Source organism: Furipterus horrens, unplaced genomic scaffold (genome assembly GCF_987537825.1).
Source record: "Furipterus horrens unplaced genomic scaffold, mFurHor1.1.pri manual_scaffold_3, whole genome shotgun sequence".
Classification (NCBI taxonomy): domain Eukaryota; kingdom Metazoa; phylum Chordata; class Mammalia; order Chiroptera; family Furipteridae; genus Furipterus; species Furipterus horrens.
In genome coordinates, this window is record NW_028327173.1 from 43,990,479 (window position 1) to 44,013,822 (window position 23,344).

General features: G+C 34.4%; 1 protein-coding gene across 3 annotated transcripts in view; it reads right to left on the bottom strand.

Annotated features, from left to right (window-relative positions):
* Positions 1-386: 386 nt before the first annotated feature.
* Positions 387-23,344, bottom strand: part of TM2D1 (TM2 domain containing 1) — a 48,934-nt gene continuing 25,976 nt past the window's right edge. Inside the window, exons 5-7 of one of the 3 annotated variants that reach the window (XM_090269548.1) lie at positions 14,630-14,703; positions 4,826-4,954; positions 387-2,603 (exon numbers count right to left, since the gene is read on the bottom strand). In XM_090269548.1, coding sequence (XP_090125674.1) covers positions 4,844-4,954; positions 14,630-14,703 — 185 coding nt within the window. In that variant the 3' untranslated portion in view covers positions 387-2,603; positions 4,826-4,843. Of the gene's footprint in view, positions 4,702-4,730; positions 4,955-14,629; positions 14,704-23,344 lie in introns of those variants that run through there. The other 2 variants (XM_090269547.1, XM_090269549.1) reach the window with 2 other exon arrangements.

The following is a 23,344-nucleotide window of genomic DNA, read 5'->3' on the forward strand; positions in this document are numbered from 1 at the left end:
AAGTTTTATCCTTCCACCCCCGGATGTGAGGGGCGGTGGTCAGCGTGATCAGGCCCGGCCCTGAGTGCAGAGCAGGGCGCAGCGGCTGTCACTGCAGTGTCTTATCTGCACTTCATCTGAACAAGGTATCTGCGAGCTGACTGTGCTTTGGTTTGAACGTGGGTTTAGGCTGACTTTATTCTTTCTCCATTACCCTGGTTAACTGAGACTGTACATATGTATCAAAAACTTTAACATGTGATCACTTTTTGGCTAAGAACGAAATTCTAGAGAAAAAGAAATCAGAAATGCATGTTGTTCATTGACTGAGATAACTTAAATACCAAACAAGGAATTACGCAAATACATTATGACACAGACATGAAACACGCTGCAGGCATTAAAAATAATTTTGTAAAAAATATTTATTGAAATAGAAAAATCTTTACAGTGTGAAGGAGTAGGCTACAAAACCATATGTTTAATTTATCATTTTTGTGAAGAAAAATGTATATACATGCATGGAAAAAGTACTAAGACATACATAAAAAGATTAACGGTGTTATCTTTGAGCTGTGAAATGAGTTTTGTTTTTTGCATTGTACTTTTTGGTGTTTTCCCTAAACAGCTGCATTAAGTTGGATTTTATACATAGAAAAAAGCAAAATGAATGCAATTTTATGAGAGAAAGGGAGCGGGAAGGTGCCAGAACGCCGGGGAGTATCTACATTTAAGGTGTTTGAGGAAGAGGAACCAATATCTTAGACTTGCACTTTTTAAGAACTAATTTTCCTTCTTGCTATTAGATCTATTTCAGCTTCCTAGTTGCCTATTAGTCTTATTATATACTTAACTTAGTCTTAAGAATCTAGGTTAAAATAAGGGAAAAAGACAGATTTTTATTGTAAAACAAAACAAAAAACATAATCCCAAACTAGTATTTTTTATAGTCCTAGTGGTACCATGAACAAACGCTGACCATAGACATAACAGCATCTTTGAAGTCTTAAAGAGGACCTTTAGTTTAATACAGTGTAGGTAAAAAATCTTCCTACATAAAGAGGTACTTTTGGAAATTGTATTAATCCTTTCAGGCTAAAGTAGTACCATTTGTAAATGTGTCTATGGAAACACTGTTTCTGTAGAATTAAAAGAATCCATTCTATCCCCCCACCCTAGAGGGTTTAGGAGTAATGACTGAGCTAATCCATCTCACATTGGGCCACTGCTTTAAAAGCAGGGTTATCATATAAAATACCTCATACAGAGATCTTAACATTAACTTATGCTCCTATACACTAACAAATGGCCAAATAAAACAGTGTTCCATGAAAGTAAAATAACAAACAAAAACAAAACAAAAACCCTTGCATTCACATGCATTAAATTCATTCACATAAAAAATAAATAAATAATAAGACAAAAACATGTTAAAGAATTGCATATATTAGGCAACAGGGAAAAATGAAGTGTTCCTGTCATGTAAATTTAGAATATTACAGTGAAAATAAAGCCTAAAGGTTTACGAGTATGTTGTGAAGAAACTTTATTTCTAGATTTTATCAATGACCCAGAGTACTACAGTGTATTCAAATAAATATTTCCTTTGAGAAGCACCTGCTTTGAAATAGACTTCCCACCTGGCCATGTTATTATCTGTAACAATTATGCAGGAATCAACATTACTTTTCAAGATTTAACTGCAAGTATTTCTTATGTAATTGAACTTACAAGGCTATGAAAACTTAAGGACTTTTAAAATCTGGGATTAGGTGATCCTGAAGAAACTTCAAAGTACTAGGAAACACTAGCTTAACTGCAGCCAAAACATCACTGTGAAAAAGCACACCCCAAAGAAACATAAGTTCCTTAAGAGCAGAGATGTTGGTGTTTTGTTCACTGCTGCCTTCTCACATCTGCAACAGGCCTCCTAAATGATAGACACTCAGTAATTTAATTAACGAATGAAGCAAAGAGACCATTCATAATGTATATTAGGAGTCAACCCGAATTCACTTCATGTATCAATACTTAATCCCAACTTAATCCCAAATGGAGAATCTCTTACTGAATGACTAACATATTATGAAGCTAACTGGATGATACAGTATACTTTTGAGCAAAATGAGTGATTAAAAAAATATGGTTTTTACTTTTGAGGAGCCTGGCCCCAGTAATTTTGAAATTGGTATGCCTGTTAATAAAGAAAGAACATAATAGAATTATGGGGACATAACATTTCATGTATTTCCATCTTCTTAAAACCTTTCTACAACATGGTAAGGAAAACCAGTGCTAATATGCAGGTGCTGCTTCCTCAGACGCTGGTGCATCACTTCGGGCACTTGTCCAGCATCTGTCTGGCAGTGCTAACAGATGGAAGACATTAATCATCTGTTCAGTGTTCCCACCTTGTCCATCCAACTTCAAATGTAACTGCACTGAGCTAGATGAGTCAGCATCTGGTCCTTCAAAAGCCAGTGCATCACTCTCAAAGCAAAAAGGAAAAAGTTCACACTTCAGAGGCCTGAATCAATGCCAGAAGTACCCATGTTGCCTCAAGGTTTCAGACTCCCTGATGATCTTTAGCTCCTTGGATATCAAGGCAAAGACAGATCTGAAAGCTACAGAAAACCAGGTCAGTTGTCATACACTAGACTGCACCCCAGGCAATATAAATGGTATTTGTTCACACCATGGATTAACTGCTTTGAAGGATCAAAATGCAGAAGACAGCTACATTCAACACTTAAGGTTTAATAACAAAGCACTTAAAAATATGAGTAAGTCATACTTTTATTTTTCAAAAGGAAAAATGACAAGTGACAACTTCCCTTTGGAAAACACATTAAAGAATACAAGGGTAGTAAGCCATCTATCTCATAGAGATAGTAGCCTAAGAAAGACTATCATTATACAGCTCTCAAAGAAAGTCCTATTAAATAAACCCCAGAATAAAATGCTTTCAACTAAAACAAGAAAACAAAAACATTATCAACAAGAAAAAAATTATATAGAATCCATAAAATGGTATGTAAAGAAGGAAAAGGGGAAATCTGGAAATCCACACACTGAGAGCTCACTATTAAAATCAACAAGGCCCAATCCTAAAACAGAAAGAATATATTAAACCACAATACTTTAGAAGAGTCCAACGAGGTTGCTGTATAAACACATTGTAATGCTTCACTTACTGAAAACATTTTTTCTTACCCTTGGGGCCCTTCTATATACACTGTAGAGAAATCATATGAATGACAATGCAGAGATTTGACTTTTCAAGAGGCCTTCTGAGTTTTAAATTCCAAATTTAGTCTGGAATCCCAATTAAATGTTTATATAATAGGTTATAGAGAATGGAATTACTTTTTAAAATAATTTGCTTAATTTTTATACATTATGGTTTGAAAACAATCTATATACTGTTGAATGGGACACAACAATTTACAATATGAAAATAAAGTTATGTGAAACCACTCAACCCTTCTCATAAAGAGTAATAATTTCCAAAATGAAGATGCTTAACACAAAATGATATGGTTGGTGGGGGCTGAGATGGGAAGGGGGGTGGAGCGCAACCGGTGGAACTCACAGAGATCTAGATGCGAGATTCAGTTCCACACTGATTACACTGACTGTCTTAGTCTCAGATTCCTTAGTCTCTGTTTGTTGTTCCCTGATAAGAAGAGGCAGATGGATCTCTAAGCTTCATTTCAATTTTAAACCCAAAGACTTTAATAGTTTATAAGAAAAGATCTGAAAAACTTTTTGGACAATCAGTTGAATAAATTCCTCAGATCTTGACAGGATCTGTCACTGTTCAAACTTAACAATACCCTCTATAAAGCATATCCCATAATTTTACTGAGAAAAGAAAAAAATCTACCATAAGGGCAAAGTTACACTTCATATCCTATTTATACACTGCAACATCAATAGAAATAAATATCTATTCCCTTCATGGCCTCTAGAAACACTATTTCAGACAGAGCCAACTGAAAACCCAAGGATCATAATTGTGGCCAAAACATCTAGCCCGTCCTTCTCTCTGCCCTGTCTCTAAAAGCTGCTAGATTGTTCAAAGTGAACAATCACCTAAGAAGTGCCCTGCACCCACCATGTTATGTAGGACTTCCCCATTACAGAGAATGGTTATACCAGGAAATTGATTTCCGGAGAAAAATCTAGCATTACTGGAAGATTACTTATTAGAATAGACTAATGTACAGTCATGGAAATAAAAACCTTATAGTAGCAGAGTCCTAGAGAAGCAAAGAGTTGAATCAGGAAGACTAATGGTATCTCTGACTTCTCCAAGTGTATTACCTATTGAAAGTTGAGGAAAATTAATAATTTTCATTGGCAGAGCCAAACTTTAGGCTAGAACAAGTACTTAATAGTAGTTCAGGGCTGAGACTCTGTCAACTTTCAGGTTTAGAAAAGGAGAAAAATAGAAAAAGGTTTAAAGATCATAGGAGAGAGAGACAGCAGAAAATATATGCTTTATTGAACTATCTACAATGCATACATTCATCATAACCATCATATAATACTATAGAATATCTTTTTGTTCTGATGTTATTTTTTTCCTGTGAACTTTGTCCTTTAACCATATTCACTGTGAAGAAAGAGTCTGAACTGAGAACGGCAGGAGCAATGAGATTCATGAAAATGCTTTAGAAAAGATGAGTGATATTTCAGGCATATGCAGATTTGTGTGTCCTGAGAAGCAAAACGAGAGGTTTACAACAACACAAAATGATCTCTTCAATTTCCTATGGTTTTCAAATTCTCCTAATTTTACACAAATATATGATAATTAAGATTATGTAAACATATCACTTACTGTTTCTTTTATAAATATTTATGGATATAACTGTGTTTTTCTAAATGTCTCATTAGTAATACTCAGTCTTATAAGTCTGGTTCCATAATAATCTATAATGTAACTGCTTCCGTCTGAAGGTCCAACAATCTAGAAAAGAAAATTTTCAAAATTACTCATTTTACAAAAGATATTTTCACAATACTTTGAGTTTACTTTTGTCAGTTGTTAATAAAATTATTTCAGTAGCACCAATCGTACAACTCACACTAACTCAAGCAAAAACAAAACAAAAAAAACAACAACAATAATTTAGTGATTCATGCAGCTGAAAAAGATACTAGGGCAGTTCAGAGCAGCAAATAAGCTGCAGGAACCAAGGCCTCAAGGGCTGAAACTCCACGCCCATGAAGAAGGACCCTGGTTGAGTCTCCCTGCCTCTTTGCTGAGCTCTGCTTGCCTTCCTGCTGCAGAGAGGCACTCCCAACTGGTTGCCAGCACCTCCAGATTCACATATCCACAGCTCAGCAGATCCAATAGAAAGAAAGAACATTTTCTTTCCTCGGTGTTTTTATACCAATTCCAGGGAAGGACTCTGATTGATCTGCTTGCTGTTTGTGCCTATTGCTGGACAAATTACTGTATCCAAGGGAATAGGATTAATATGATTGGCCAGGCCAGGCCAGGCTCCCTGTGGGAAATAAGGTAATGTGAGTAGGCAGGGGGGGGACACGACTCATTACAATCATCTTGTTCCTTAATCATATTTTGACAATACAGTTATCATGATCTTTATAAATTATCCTTTAAAGCAGTAATCTTCAAACTGCAGCCTTAGGGGTACACAAAGATTAACCAAGGTGTATGAGAGCCCAGACAGTTCTAAGGGAACAGATTTTGAGATTCTTAACTTCCATATGTACTCTCTGTAAAACGGATCCCCTGATACCAGCTGCGGTGGAGGCATCATGCTAGTTCCCCTCCCCACTTTCTTTTCACTGTGGTCTTTCCCCCAACTTGACTACAGTAAAAACACCTCCCATCAAAGCATATCCTGAATCTTATGAAGGCACATTGCCTTGAGGTATGAACACCTCTGACTTGTCAAACAGAGATAATTCAAAATACTGGACTGGTGGAAATCTAAAATCAAGAATCCAAAAATAAGCTCTGCATTACACTTTTTTTTTTTTTTTGCTTATAAATTATTTGCTCAAATTTGTAACATGTTTATGCTATTTTGATCAATTGTATATTATTAATAATTACAATTACAACTCAAATACAGAAATCACAGAAAATTTAAAACCTCTTAATTTTAGTGAGTAAGATAATCAGTAGAAGATTTTCAAGCATAAAAATATATTACAAATTAGGGTAAAATTCTATAGAATAAAAATAGAAATAAAATTTTGAGGAAAAAGGAACAATATAAAATTTATAGTAGTAAAGAGTTCATTAGTGACTTTTTAAAAGTGAATGATATGCTATGGTATTTATATTGCCAAGTACATTTTAAAATTAATGTAACAGTTTTATTTAAATATGGAAATATTTGCAAACTAAAAATTATATCCTTTGCAACTATTTAACTTTATGATGGAAAACTTAAGTGTCAACTTAAAAATGTGCAGAGGATAGAAATTTTTTCAAAAATTCTTTTAGGGTTTACATAACCAGAGTCTGATGAACACTGCTATAGAGCATTCTTCATTTTTTAAATGAACTTAAATTTAAAAACTATTCAACAAATTTTTATTTCCTATAATATCCCAGACGCTGTGCTAGGTATTATACACATAACACTATTTAGGACACAATCTCTGCCAACAGGGAGCTTATTCTAGTGAACTATAAATGTTAATATTCAAATAACACATAGCACTTATATGCTAAATATCATGCTGAGTACTGTAATGCACTTTGACTTACTTTCTAAGGTTAAATAAATTGATTTGGTTTGACATTTATGAATGTTATTTATGAATTTAAGTAAAAATTAAAACTTTTTTAGTGGCCAAAGTCACAGAGGAAACTGCTCTGAGGATTAACCCAAGAAAGAAAAGAACGGTGACGAGAAATAACATGTTTTGAGACTGTTTAAGGGAAACAAAACCAAACAAAAAACCAAAATGTAAACCCCAGGCACTATATACAAATCAAATCAAATGGTAACAAATAGCCTGATTTGGGATATGTGCACAGATTGGAACTGGGCCTACTGACTGTCCTATTATCTTTTTCTTCTTATGCCATCTCCCTTACAATCTCACTCTTGTTTTAAAAATAAAAAAAGTATTCAGAAAGTGGAAATAAGGAAAATATAAGATTGGGTGACTCTTTAATATGCATTTGTAGTAAGCTCACCCAAGGCTCACTTGACTCTGAGCAAATGTAACTATTTAACTGAAAACTGATTAGGATCCACATGCTTTACAATCTTGTCAAGGTAGCAGTTAACATGTAGAAAAATACGGGTTATTTTTGTTTTGTTTCCCCTGTCCTGGGAGAAGATACCCTCAAAGTTCACAATTTTATTACCTAGTAATACATGATCCAATTTTGTCTCTAGATGAGCAATCTTAGTACAGCATTTCTTTCCCCTCAAACTATGTGACTCTGGTTCCTCAACAACTAGTTCTATCACGGAAATCCCAATCCTCTTTCCAGAGGTTGGTTCAGCCTGGGCAGGTACTGAAATCCTGGCCAATCACCTCAGTGGGGGCCTATTCGCCCATAAGAAGATCTGTGTGGGAGGAAACGTTCTGCCTCGTAAAGTAGCTAAGACAGTGATGCTAACCAAAGGACCTGAAGATGGCATTGAAGAAGGAAGGTGGGGAGGATAGATTTGGGTCTTTTATTCTGTCTGTCAGCTTTAAATTAACAGATCTTAGAACTACCTTAACTCCAGATTCTCAGTATATGATATAATAGTTTATTATTAAAGGCAATTTAAATTGAGGTTACTTGTAGCCAAAAACTGATCATACCCTGACCGGGAATCAAACCAGCGACTGTTTGGTTCACAGGCCAGTGGTCAATCCATTGAGCCACACCAGCCAGGGCAGATCTTGTTCAGTTTTAAACTATTTTCACAATACACTATGATTTTAAGACATTTTCAGGTAGCTGTATGTACATCTACATAAGTGCACATAATTGCTACCTAGTGTTACAGAGGATGCGTACATTCTCCTATTAGTGTACCTACCTGGGTTGATTCCAACTTTCTGTTACCACAAACAATGCTATAACAGACATCTCTGTACAAGTCCCCTTGTTGACAGGAGTATGAGTTTTGGAGAGTAAATGCATAGAAGTATCTCTTTAATTACATATTAGTTATTTTGGTGATTCTGAGAATCACCTATTAATTTACTGTGCTCATTTAACTTTTAGGTTCCCTATCAGTTCCTTACTGATTTGCAGAAATTATTTGTTTATTCTACATATCAATTCCTGTTGCTAGTATACATTTACTCAGTCTATTGACTTAGTCTATGTTATCCTTTTAAAACATAATTTCTTAATTTAATGTAATCAAATTCAATGATTTTTTTTCTGTATGATTTATGTTTTGGGGATTTTGTTTAACAAGGCTTAACCCATCTAAGGTTATGAAAATATTCTCTTCTTAGCTTTATTAAAAATTTATCTTTTCCCAGGTATATACCCAAAGAACTAGAGACTTAAAACAGATACCTGTACACAAATATTCATAGGAGCATTATTCACAACAGCCAAAATGTGAAGAAGAAAAAGAAAACAAATGTCCTTCAACAGAAAAAAAATGGATAAACAGAATAGGGTATACAATGGAATATTATTTAGCCATAGAAAGGAACAGAGTTCTGATATATGCCACAATATCAATGAACCTTGAAAACATTATGCAAAGTGAAATAAGTCAGACATAAAAGAACAAATACTGCATGATTCCACATATATAAAATATCTAGAATAGGCAAATTCATAGACACAAAAAGTATATTACAGATTAACAGCAACTAGGGGGAGAGGAGGGTGGGAAGTTATTAGTTAATTATTACAGAGTTTCTGTTGGGGGTAATGAAAAAGGTTTAGAAAGAGATAGTGGTGACAGTTGTACAACATTCTGAATGTGATTAATGCCAGTGAACTGTATACTTTAAAAAAGTTAAAATGGCAAATTTTATATCTTTATAAATTTTTTATTTTGTTAGTGGGAATGTATTTTTGTTTGTATATATTTAAGTAGCATCCTATTAAAAATAAATCAAAGGAAAAAAATGCAGTTATAAATAAGTACTTTAACACCTAAATTTTAGCAACAGAAATGATACTCCATTTAATAGCTTTGCATTGTCACTGAAGTCATACTGCCTAGATAACTCAAATATCTTATAAATTAAGATGCTGTGAATTAATTAAAAAGTAAAATGACAAAAATAACACTTTATACAACTCCATCAATATAGCCCTTTCCAATCTAGTCCATTTAGGAGTTTCTCCATATAAAGAATTCAAATATTAACACTGGTAAGATCAAATCATCTGAAGATCTACTAACCTGATGAAGAAACTAAAATGACTCAGCTGTCTGCAATTAGAGGATAATGAGGCACCTGTGTCCACCCAATTCTCCCAAAATAAATTTATATTTTCTTAAAATTCAAATTACATTTTTGTGTACAGAGCTGAATACAGTGTGTATTTGATTTTAACATGAAGCCATTAAAACTATCTAATTAGGCATCAAAATTCCTACACACTGAGAGAAATAAGACATTCAGAATCCCTAAATTCATTTGATTTAAAGACTGGTTAGCATTAATCCATAATGACCAACACAAACATCATTCCACAAGAAGTGAGTAATATTCACCTTACATCTCCTGGGAAAAACACAGCTTTGGGATTAGTCTCAGAACCAGTTTAAAATACTCTTTGTTTTATGAACATCCCCTTAATTCATTAAGTAAAAATCTGCCCACAGGATAAGTGAACGAAATGAAATCCACTAATTAAGGTCATATGACACAAATTGTCAGTGTCCTCAGTTTTCCAGTTTACTTCCCCAATAAATCACACCAGGGTTAAATAAATAACACACAGGGCTATTTGAAAGACCCACTATCTATTAAATGTCAACTGGTTTTTATATATTGCTGTTCTACATCTAGTGAACTATCAAGGACTTTGACCAACTTTTCCTGTACTGGTAATAGATTTAGTCCTTCTTTTGATCAACAGCATGTATGTCACAGGGCAAGGGTGTAAGCCATGTCTTTGACAAAACAAATTGGCTTACACACATGTGAGCTCTAATCCTAACCTTATTTATGCTCTGAACTGAAAAGACTTTTAGAAATTTAAGTAAAATTCAAAGTAGTTACACAAGATAAAATCAAGGTAACTCTTATTTTAAACCTGCAGTTCCCAAGGAAATATTTTATTTCTAATAATAAGAAAATAATAATAAGTAAAATCTTATCATCAGGCCACTCTTGGGATAGTTAGATTTTAAGTTCCTTTAAGGCAAGGATCTCAATCTATTATACCTAACTGTGCTCACTGAACTCATTTTCATTGATGGCATAAAACCTAATATTTACAATTTACCATTCTAACTTTTATCTGTATTCATCACCTACCTCTCAAGTGACACTATAATATTTAGAACTTTAAGGTCCTGAAGAAAGCAATCACTTTTTAAAAAACTACCATTTTTTAGCATCTCATCTTCTCTGTAAATGGCACAAAGCCACACTTTTCACAAGGCATACTACATTCAGTTCAAATCAGCAAAAAATTCTGGGGGCATACTCTGTTTTGCATATTGCTAGTGCTCTATAGGATTAATAAAAGTTTCTTCTCCTCAAGAAATTTATGTGTGGAAAGTCCAACTTGGTGCATAAAAGTTAAGAAATAATACAAAAGCAATATATAACTCAATGCTAAAATGAGTTACATATATTAAATGTCAAACTATTGAGATATTTGATAAATTTATTTATAGAATTCATAAATGTCTTGGAGATTATGCAGTTTTTCTGAATTTCTGCTTAACTATTACTCCTTTAAGGAAATCTACTCTGTAATATTAATGGGAATAAAAATGAAAGTAATTTCTTCCATAATATGTAGAATTTTTAAAAACTGTCACAGATCCCAACACACTTCCTTCTAACAACTTTCTACATTAAAACTACCCATTTTCATCCTTTTGATTTGTGGCTGTCTTGTCTCCACTTAACAGAAGAAACTTTCTTTTCTTTTTGTTTGACAGACTACACATCAGTGGTTTGGGTATAATTTAAAATGTCCAGATTGTGTGAGTGAGAAAAGGTTTAAATAGAATAAAAGTATTTTTTTTTTCTGATTAAAAAAAAGAACTTAAATTCTCTAATCTATCCTTCATAGTGTATTAAAAAATACACAAGCACAAAAGAATAAGTGTTTATTTTATTTTTAATATTTCTTTCTTTGTTTATTTTAGAGAGGAGAAGGGAGGGAGAAATAAAGGGAGAGCAAACATCAATGTGAGAGAAAAACACCAATCAGCTGCCTCTCCCGCCTGCCTCGACAGGACGCAGAACCAGGCATATGCCCTGACTGGAAATAGAACCGGCAATGCTCAACTGAGTCACACTAGCCAGGGCAGGATGAATGTTTTAAAATCTTCGGAATTGCCTTTGAATAAATATGTAGTAGTTATACACAATAGTTACCTATAACTGAAAGACTATATGCTTCACATGTATTTAGATTTTTTGTTGAATGCACAAAAGAACTGAATTCTGTGTATGGTTTTATGCCATTCATTCATGTAGTGCCACTTGCATATTTTTAAGAACCACCACCAAAAAAAAAAAGAAGAAAGAAACTTCTAAAGTTTATTAACAAATAAACTCATGAAAGTATTTTCAGTATATATAATAACATGTAAAGTTTACTTTTTAGCAATATGTGCATTACACTTTATCTTTTTTGGCCCTGGCTGGTTTAGCTCAGTGGATTGAGCGTCGGCCTGCGAGCTAAGTGTCGCTGGTTCGATCTTCCAGTCAGGGTACATCAGAGAAGGAAAACTCTGACTCCAAAAAACCTCCGCTGCCTTGCGGCATACCTCTTCAGGGGAAAGGCTAAGGGAGTAAACCCTGACAGAAAATCCGGAGCCGGAGTCCCTAAGGCGGTTCGACGTTGTAGTCAACACCGGCAACTCCTGCGGCGCACCTGAAGCCAAGCTGTATTGACTCCGTCTTTCCCTTGGACCCTTCAGCTGCGAAGAGAGGGGGGGTCTGCTGCATGGGCAACAGCAGACCCTCCATATCACCCTGCCCAGGCTCTGTAGCTTCAGCGTCATCACAAGATGTCGATTCAACACGGGAGGAGACAGATACCGTGTCACTCCCGAGTCGGACTGCACAGCCATTCTCGGCGGTGCAGATAGACTCTTAAGAAGCTACACCATCGTCTCTCGAGACGGACGGCTGCCGACGACGACGACGACGACTTTATCTTTTTGTTCTAAGATAAAATAACTAGATCTATTTTTTAAGAGAATTTTCCTGAATTTTTGTTATAAACACTGTGAAGCAAAGTATGTTTTTATAGGTCTTGAGTTCATGTACAATATGTTTCTGGGATCGTAGCCCAAAAGAACAACATTGCTATTCACTGGGGAATAATATTTAATGGCAAAAAAAAAAAAAAAAAATCAGGAATGGAGAGAATGAAGAAGGAAAGAAGAATAAACAAAAATGTGATGGAAAAAAGTAGAAAGTTCATGAGAAATTAGAAAAAATATCTTTGTAACAAAATTTTATTTGTGACATAGTTTATGATATTTATAGTAAAAACTTGTTTAATTTGCTGAAAAAAATAATTTTCTAATGGGGTCAACATCACATTAAGTATATTAAATGACACTTAGAATAAGGCTATAGGTCTTATTTGGCTGCATCTTAACACTGACTTACTTTCCCCCAATGTGAAAGCAGTCTAAAGGTAATTTCTATTATAATATCTTATTTAGGGAAATGTATTGCAGAAATTCAAACACTCTAAATCTACGTCAATAATTTCTTAATATAATAGTCTCAATTCCAGACTTTCAAGAAAAGAACTATTTATTCTAAAAAGTTTAGGCATACATGTACCAGAAAGCAGTGGCAAAATCAAATAAGCTTTATAATTTGATACAAAGCTATAAAGTAATGATATCACCAAAGAAAGAACCAATGTGAAAATATTAACTAAATGGTTGAGTTTCAAAGACACTGAATCTTAGATATCTTAAATAATCCCAATAGCCCTGGCTGGTGTCACTCAGTGGATTGAGCACTGGCTTGAGAACCAAAGGTCATTGGTTCAATTCTCAGTCAGGGCACATGCCTGGGTTGCAGGCCAGGCCCCCAGTTGGGGGTGCACGAGAGATGACCACACATTGATTGTTTCTCTCCCTCTCTTTCTCCTTCCCTTCCCCTCTCTCTAAAAATAAATAAATAAAATCTTTAAAAAATTTTTTTAAAAAGAATCCCAATAATACATTAAATTCCTTGGATCATCATTTAATGTGAGAAACCCATTTCTAAACATATGTGCACAAATACCTTAGCCTCTTCATGCCTGCTTGCCTGTCCCACAGTGAGAGGAGGCAGGATATTTGGTTAAGCATATGTTTATGAATAAAGACAGGAAAATTCCAACTTTAAAACCAAATATTTTCCTTGTTTAATTCTGATATCTTATTGGTCCATATGCTGCCTCCTCCTCACAGTATGGTACCCTCCACACAGTATGCCACCAACAATCTCTTAGATTTTGACTTTCTTTCAAAGCATAAGGATAGCATCAAGCAGACCGAATTGAGGAGAGGAAATACTATATGAGAAAGGAGAGAAAAACTGATGATGATCAAAATACATACTGACACACTTGCTGAAGACATTAGGTGCTCCATAAGTGCTTACTGAAATGCTCTTTTGTGACATTTATTATGATAAATTCATCTTTCTCTAATTTAAGATCCTCATGAGTTAACCACAACCAGTTCAGTATAATTTTAACAGAAAACATCTGGTGGCACTTCTAAATGCCTAAGGATAGCAGTTCACACACTATGCGTGCCTCCACACCACTGCAGCAGCAGAGAAGCAGGCGAACACAGAGAAGGAGAGATGAGTATCAGGAGAGTTCTGATACACCGTTTGATTATGTCGATTTGGTCTTGCCCGAGACCAGCCCCACTCTTCAATTATCTCCAGAGAACCCAGACATTCCTTTTTTCATTTTGGCTTAAGCTAGCTGGATTTCAGTTTCTATAATTTGCAACCAAGAAAATACTAATTGAGTGCCTGTCCTATGTAAAAGAAAATCTTGCTTCTACCTCCATATGTTCATATGTAAATAGCAAATTCCCTTCAATATCTGATTATAGTAATTGACCATGTGGCTGTGACTATCAGGAAAAGAAACAGTAAGTTTGAGAAATAGCCTCAACCCTTATTACAGATTCATAATACAACCTATGAAGATTCTGAGAAGTTATCCAGTAAAGATACCTCTTTAACTCAGTTGAACTCATATTTACAAGTCATATTTGATCATAGAATCTGTTGTTTTTTATGAAAGTATTATATCTTTTAGAAATATTAATTGGTAGAGCATAAGCTGTAAAATACTACTTGGAAGCATAGCCATGATCTCTTGGATCTAGCATCCGAAGAAAAATTAAAAAAGTATTCTTAACTGCTTCCTAATATATTTAGAATATACCAGGAGAAGATCACAGAACTCAAATTTGAATGTGAAAGTAGTTTGTCTTCTAGATTAAAACTAACTTACCTGCATTGAAATAAGAATGAAATCAATTAGGCTCCCAATTCCGCAAAACCCTACTGTGCAAAACTTTAACAAACCTAGGAAAAAAGGTAAAACCATTTACAACCTGGAAAGCTGTATAAATATTAACAAACTTTTCCATTTCCCAATTAACCATTATATATATCACAAACTATATGAAGAATATAAAATTAACACTTAATAAAATCAAATCTCCATTTGAAAATATGAGAAGAGTTTAAACGTTTCCTTTATGTAGAAAAGCCACAGCAAAGTTTATTAACTCATTTAAGAAATAAATATTAGGCATTGAATGAAAAACTCAATGTAATCTTACAAAATTTCTTAAGAGAAAAGGTGTAAGGAAATAAATCTTTAAATCTCAGTTCATCAGAATTAGAGAACATCTTTTAATCCTGAAGTCCTTATTAATCTATTTGGACTTAACACATTATGTGATCTAAACTTTAATATACATTTACACTAGAAAGTTCAAATAGAAATTGACAAGTCACAGAAAAAAATAATCAGGAGAAAAACACTGATATTATAATTAAATTGAAAAACTTCATTAGTAACCCAATTATCTGGGACTTATCCTATACTGTTTTTTCCCTAAGCATCTCATGTTTATTAGCTCTATAGTTAAAATAACAATTCTGTGCACTATATATACACTTCTGTTCTTGGTCCCAACCTTAGAGCTAAGTTACTAAAATAGACATAATAGAGCATATACAAGATATGACACAAAAACATGATGATGGAATTAAAAGGGCAGGCTGGGGCTGGGGGTGGGATGAGTAATCTCTCTTCTATATTTAAACTTGAGTTGCTTTCCAGACATCCCATTTGAGACATAAAAATGGTATGAAACAAGACTTTTAGTGAAAGTGCAGTTATAAGTATCAACTACATATAGATGCCAGCTAAAAATCACAAGAATGCATGAAATCAACCTCTGCACACAATTTAGAAATACAAAAAAAAGATTGAAATATGTAGGTACATTAGATGATTTTCCACATATAACAGAATGTGATAAGTATTAGGATAATACATGTTGGAAATAATTTTAAAACTATTAAAATATAACAATTATATGAAATTATTCTTTTAGTTTTCTTCAAAACAGTTATTATCTGCCTAATAGTTCATATTTGATTATGGTCTCATGCAAGTCCCATTAGGGAAGTGTCTCTTATCAGTTTTATTTACTCCTGTGCCTTTACACACCTACGACATTGTCTTGCACATGGTAGATGCTCATTACCTGTTGAATGAATGAATAAATTTTCTCAGCTTTTCTGTTTCCTAAAGACCCCTAACTTTTTACCCATCATCTTATATAACTACTCCTTTAATTATTTTTCCATTAGTTGCATCAGTATACACACTGTATTTCTCAAATGTATCCCTCTTCACATAGCACTTATAAATTTGGAAATATTCCCTTCTTTGAATTTGTTTACAAAAACAACATTAAGAAAGGCCCCCAAAAGTTTGTCTTTAATTAACTGCCACTCTATGAAGAAAATACAACCATACCAGACAGAGCCTTTGCTCTTGTCATGCCCTTTCCAACGAATGTCTTCCTGTACCTCTTCTCAACCCTCGGGCTGCTTTTTTAGAGAAGACTTCCTAACCTGCCTCTCTAAAGCAGCGTGGATCTCCCCCACCCCCCCAGCCCAAGCACTCTATCACATCTCCCCTATTTATTTCCCTCATGGTGCTGATCAGAAATCTATAACAGCCTCATTCACTGGTTTGCTCATTCATTCTGTCTTCCACTATGAGATAAATTCCTAAAGGCAGGGTCCAATCTGTCTTATGCAAATCAATTCCTTGAACAGTACCCTACAGACAGTAAGAGTGTGATAGTTCTTTGTTGTATGTCTATCAAAAAACCAGATACAACCTAAGTATCTAACAGGGAGAAATTGTCTCAAAAAATTCAGGTACATCTAACGATAGGAAAAAATACTATGCAACCATTTAAAACAGTGACATGGAAGGATATTTGTTGGCAAATATCCTTCTCTAAACAGAGACAGATAATGAGTTCATTAAAATCTATATATTCTTCTGCTGAACCCCTTCTTAAGAGTGCTTCAAAATGAACATGAGAGGTCTTCTCTGGATAAAATATGTGTCTTAGGAACTTTGGTAAATGTTACCTACTCCTGGAGAACACATTTAAAGAAACTACAGAACAGATCCAAGGTGATCTTTAAACATTTAAGGAATCTTTAAACTAATCTATAGCGACAGAAAGTAGTCAGTGCTTGCATGGGAAAGAGCAGGATAAGGAGGACCAGAGCAGGGATTACAAATGGGCAGGAGGAAATTCGGGAGTGACAGATAGTCATTTTCTTCATTATGGTGATTGTCTCACAGGCGTATACATATGTCTAACTTATCAAACTGTACATTTTAAAATGTGCACTTTATTATATGTCATTTAAACCTCAATAAAGCTGTTTTTAAAAGTTCAAAGAACTAAGTTGTCTGTTTAAAAGAAACCTTCAAAGCTTAAAATCATTACATTAATTTACATCCTGTCTCACTCCAAATGTGTGATATTAACTATGGTCTATCTATTTCTATAAATTTAAGATAAGAGATGACTTAACTAGTGAAGTTGCTTATAATGCTATCTTAAATTTGTCTCAACTTTCAAATATAAAAATACTCTATGAAAATAAGATGGGAAGGACACTAAGGATTAAAAAATATAATGAGGCAAAGTTGATAAATATTAGCCCAGCTGCTACTTGTGCTACCACTATGACCACTACTACTACAATTATTATAATCAAGAAATTTAGATAACATACACCCATTCTTTATAGTAGCATAATCTAACCTAGTCTCATCTTCTGCACATTCCTTCTACCTGTGTAACAGCCCGACAAACTAACCAAAGTTCTTTTAATATGCCCTGCTCTTGTATCTTCTTCATCCATCTCTGCATTTATGTGTGCTGTCCTGTTCTCTGCCTTGCCTCCTCTTTCTCCCCACCCCCACTATTCCCAATAACCTAGCTAACCCCAATAGTATTCTAAAACTTCTAGAAAGTTTTCTCTAATGCCCCCAAAATAAATTTAATGCCATTCCTAGATGTTTATTTGTCTGTCTTCCTCTATGCTTCTGGGAGCAACCTGAAATCAGGGCTGTGTCATTCCTATGCCTAGTCAATATGACTACTGAAGGAACAAACTATATCAATAATAAATTATCTTATTTGTAAATAAACGGTAATCAACTTGAACAAAAAGTAGCATACATTCTAAACAGTATTTATTAAAACCAATACAAACCATTACTCTTACAGATTTCATTATTTTGAGAATCAATGCCAATTTTTTAAAACATGGGGTATTTGTGAACTACCAAGAATAGATTGACTACTTTTCTTTCACAAATAAAAAATTATCTTTGTACAAACCTTATTTATTAACTTCTTATTGTGGAAAGAAATATCAGCTTTAGATATTTTTAATTTTTTTTTTTAAATTTCAAGTAAAAGTGTTTCTAATCAAGAAGAATCCATTTTTTATCCTGAACCATTATTATTACAGATATATTCTTTCAAAAAGATTATGCTACCAGATGACATTAATAAAGCTCATGCTTGAATGTATACTTTATTTATGTTTTAGCAAGTTAAAACTTAATTTTAAAAACACAAACACAATAAAAAGATTTATCTGGATATAAAATAAAAAGAACAGAGATTAATTTCAGGCATTTAAAAAAAATTTTGGTATTTTAAATTTACTACAGGTTGAGTCTTGCAAATACTCTTCTGTCTGTGTAACTATTTTAGAGAAAAGATTACTTCACATTGAAGTTGCTGTTGCCAAACTGCAAGTGTTCTATAATGATACGGTTATATTTGTGTGTGTGTACGTTTGTACCTATAAAGGAAGGCTTTCAAATCTTAGAAAAGTTTAACCAACAAATCCTTTATTTATCCCATGATATGTGGATATTACATACCAGTCCAAACTGGTAAGTTCAAGCTTAAAGAAAATAAGAGGAATACTAAAACCAAAGATTTTTAAGATACAGACTTAAAAATATACAACTTTGTTACTCTCATAAGAAAATATTTACATTTATTTAAAAATAAATACCACTATGAAAAGAGCATTTCTCCTATTAATTGCTCCAAAAGGGTTATAATCTTTGAAAATCCATAATATTTTAATGCTACAGACAGGCAAAACAAAGACACTACTTCTTGCATATGAAAAAGTCACATATGTTACCACAGTTAAAAACAAAAAGACAGAATATTATTAGAAAAATAAGGTTTTGGGGTGTAAAAAAAAGGCTCCTAGCTAAAGCAATACTGGTATATTAAGGAATAATAACTGAATTAAAAGAAGTAAAGCTGGGGATGCAAAGTATAGCATAGGAAATAGAGTCAATAATATTGTAATAACTATGTATGGTACTAGGTGGGTACTGGAAATATTGGGGGGGGGTAAGGAGGAAGAACATTTTGTAAAGTATATAACTGTTCCAACTACTATGCGGTACACCTGAAACTAATACAAAATTAATACCAAATGTAAATTGTAATTGAAATTTTTTAATTAAAAAATAAAGAAAGCTATATGTTGTTAAAAAGAAACAAGATCTTCAAATTTACTCGGTTGAATATTTATTCTTTAACAACATAAAGTTATAGCTGTGGGCTAAAAAGAAATTTGAAATATCTAGAAAAAAAATTTTCTTAAAGGAATTCTTAGATCTTATCAAATTTTATTCAATCGCACCCCTTGTTTAATCTTGAAGTAAAATTTTTATAGTGAAGTATCATATTCAGCACTAAATTACTTTAAAAAAGCAAGTTTCATATCTGCATGATATACATTATTTATTCTGTTCTTATAAAACTCCAATGATCATAAACAGTATTAAAGAAGTATTTTTAAGTTATCTATAAATACAACCACTGCTTTTTATAACCATAAAGATTAAATATGATTAGAATTAAAGAGGATTATATACCAGTCAATACAGTTTTATCAAGTTAAGAATTTTTTTAATGTAAGTTAATAATTTAAATTGAAAACATGAAATTTCTTTTAACCTTGGATTCGTAGTAAAAGTTAAAATTTAAATAACTAAAAATATTGAAAATTTTTTAAATTTACAAAATTGTAACCTGACATATTAGATTAGACTAGTTGATAAAACATCAAAATCCTTAACATTAAGATAGCTTAAATGCAAGTAAGATACAAATAAAAATATTTGAATGCTTAGAGATAAGAGGATTTCAGTTAACAATAATAAATTTGACATACCCACTTAGCAACTCTCACTCCAAAATCCCAGTAAAAAAAAATGGTAAAGGGATTTTTAAAGTCACAAACCCAACAGAATAAAGATACTGGAAGATAAGACAAACAGCAGCAAAAATTCAGGAGCTATAAGACAGACTTAATCTTGAGAAAGTTGTATCCTAAGCCACAGTCAAAATGTTTGTTGAATTAATGAACATCCAAAGGTTGTGATAATAAAGTTACTGAAAGATGAAAAAAACTTTATACTGAGGTTCTCTTTGACTGAAGCTAATAATAGAATGGAGTAACAGTGGCCAAAGAAAGGCAACTGTTGGCAGGAAACTAACATTCATTCACTAACCAAAGCAACTATACAGAATTTTATACAGAGCTTTGTACCTTGAGTTTCATTTTTCAGGAAAAAAAAATTCACAATGTACATATCGGCATTTTATTATGTGCTGTGGTAAGTCAAAAACATTAACTTACACTCTAGAACATGATAGCTCATTGAATACACATAAGAAACTAAAAAGTCATTCATTAAGTCAAATTTTTAAAAAATATTCAATATTTAAAAGCATCATAGAACAGGCTATTCTAAAGAACAATGGTTTTTCCTTCTGTCCTAACCTTTTAAAAACATTTTTAAAGTTAGAAATGTTCCATATATATGTGATTGTGTTCTCTTAAAGAGAACATAAAAGAAAATGCAAGGACTAAGGCAGAAGGCTTTGGCTGTATTCTAACCATGTGACATCACCATGTCATTTTACTTTCTCATTATGAACCTAGTTTCTCTGTCTCACCATGTGTCCCTCCATCCATGTACCATCTAAAAAGAGTATTAGACTAAATAATTTTCACTCTGACAACCAGAGGCCTTCTGTGCATATATACTATGGAAAGGCATTGTCACTATTACAAATGGCATGAATGTGCAGTACAGCATCACCGGGCCAGGACTACTGCAACAATCTTCTTTCGGGTTACTCTGCCACCAGTCTTTCTCTGTCTAAGGCATGTCCCAGAATCCCTCCAGTATCTCCCTGAATTGTAAATCTGACCATGATACTGTAACAGAGACCATCCCCAAAACTCCCCACAGCCCCGTGGTTTGGAGAATGGGGGATGGGACTCAGTGGAGCACCGTCATTTTTCCTGAGAGATGCCTTTGCAGATCTATGGTCAATAACCAGTGCCTTAGTTATGCAAATGACCGTGGCCTTGCAAGTGCCAAGGAGATGGGAGGGGCTTTGACCACAGAATGGTGACAAAAGAGCGTACGGGGCCTGTGCAAGGTTCTGCTAATGGCCAAGACCAGTTACCATACCCCCTGAGTCACAGGCGGCAGTCAGGGATTTAAAAATAAGGCAGCAGCCATTTGGGGAGAGGACCATGCAGTGTGAGAGAAGAAAGGAGCAACTATGCAGTTCGTAGGGATAATTCGGGCACGTGGCCTAGGCTAGTAAGAAAGCAGGCACACTGCTGTTTTGATTATGCCGCCTTCAGCTGACACCAAAGCTGGCAAGGACTCCGCTTTGCAGACCTGGACTTTCTGGACTTTTACATGCAGAGAGGACTCTCTTGGGACTTGTCCTTTACTGGACTTCACCATAATCCAGTGCAACATGGCACATGTTTTCCTGGACTATTATAAGGACGTTGATGACATCCTAGACTATTATACAGTGGCTGATGACAATGTACCCCAGATCCTGAAGGAGACAGCTGACAGATAAGGAATAAAGAACTTCTGGGTATGGTTTAGGTTTAGCACCTTTGGGGGAGCAAGGGAAGTGCTGGGTCTTGTGGGAGAACAGGGCTCTGAGCAGGAATGCTCACAGCCCAACCCCGTTGGAATATTGTAAATAAAGACCTATTTTCCTCAACATTCTGTTGGGTTTTACACCAAGGTGCCATGTGAAAGAACCCCCTTTTGCTCGGTAACAATACTACTCTACGTAAAAACTTTTAGGGGCCCTGACTGGTGTGGCTCAATTGGTTGGACATCATCTCGCAAAGCAGAAGGTCGCTGGTTTGATTGCTCGTCATGGCACATGCCTGGTTTGCAGGTTCAGTCCCTGGTCAGGGTGCGAGATGAGAGGCAACCAATCCATGTTTCTCTCACACATCATTATTTCTCTCCCTTTCTCCCTCCCTTTCCCCTCTCTCTAAAAATAAACAAAAAATTTCTTTTTTAAAAAACAACTTTTAAAGCTTCTGATATTAGAAGGTAAAGTCCAAAGTTCCTAAGAAGAACTCAAAGCCTTCTATAATCTTGACTACTGGCTACCCCTGCAGTCACTTTTCACTTCCTGCCATTACTGTTCTTTCTATACCACAGGCTAAAGTAGCCACCATTCTTTCAACATGCACACATGCTCCTTCATACCCTGTTGCCAATGACATGCTATTTCCCTACAATGCCCTAAATCTCTGTAATCCCTCTCACTCCAAGGATGACAGGACCAGTCCCGTCTCCATGCTCTCACAGAACTTTGTTACGGTTCTGTAATAATGCTATATCATAAATTGGCCTACCAATATATTTATTTTCTTTCTAACCAACATGAACTATGATCATCATTATTTCCAGAGCACTTAGTTACTTAATAGGCGATAAACATTGGATAAGTGTCTGTTAACTGAATAAATCCATGTATATAGTACCGTTAAACTTTTACTTCTATTTATGACCTTGTAACAATGAGTTCCAGGTAAGGCTGTCAGAAACATACTTCCCACCAACCCCACAGTAAAGATTCCCCTTTGATCTCTGGTGGGTAGAAACATGGAAAGAATAAGATTAGCTTTGCTAGCTGGAAAGCAGAGCATTCAGAAACTTTAAATTTGCTCAGTGAAGGGCTAATATAGAAGCAGAGTACTACAGTAAATAAAGCATGATCTTCTGAGCCAGAAAATTGGGGTTCAAATTCAGGTCACTAACTGAATGTCCTTGGGTAAATCTCTTAATCTCATGACAATTTCCCTATCTATAAAACAAGAATGATAACAACAAATATATCACAGAATAAAGCAAGGCCTCTAGGGTCAGTAAATCCCTTAACCTCTCTGGTGACAATTTCCCTACCTGTTAAAGAAGATTTAAAGAGGATGATAAACTCAGGGAGTTGTAAGGCTTAAATGAGGGCTGGCATGTGAAAGTACTGCTTAAAAAGCTATTGTCAAATGTAAATAGTTTTCATAAGCTTTGGTAGCTATGGTAAATGTGAAGATTACTAGGAGGAAGGTATGGGGAGGGATGCTAAGGATAATAAAAGTCAGGCTCCACACCAGCTTATGCTGGCTACCTTAATTCTAACCCCAACTTCTCGTGAAAGAAGTAATTTCTGTTCCCGAGCCAACACTGAGAGAGGCTCAGGAAGAATAAAATGTTTCCGAAGAGATAAGGAGA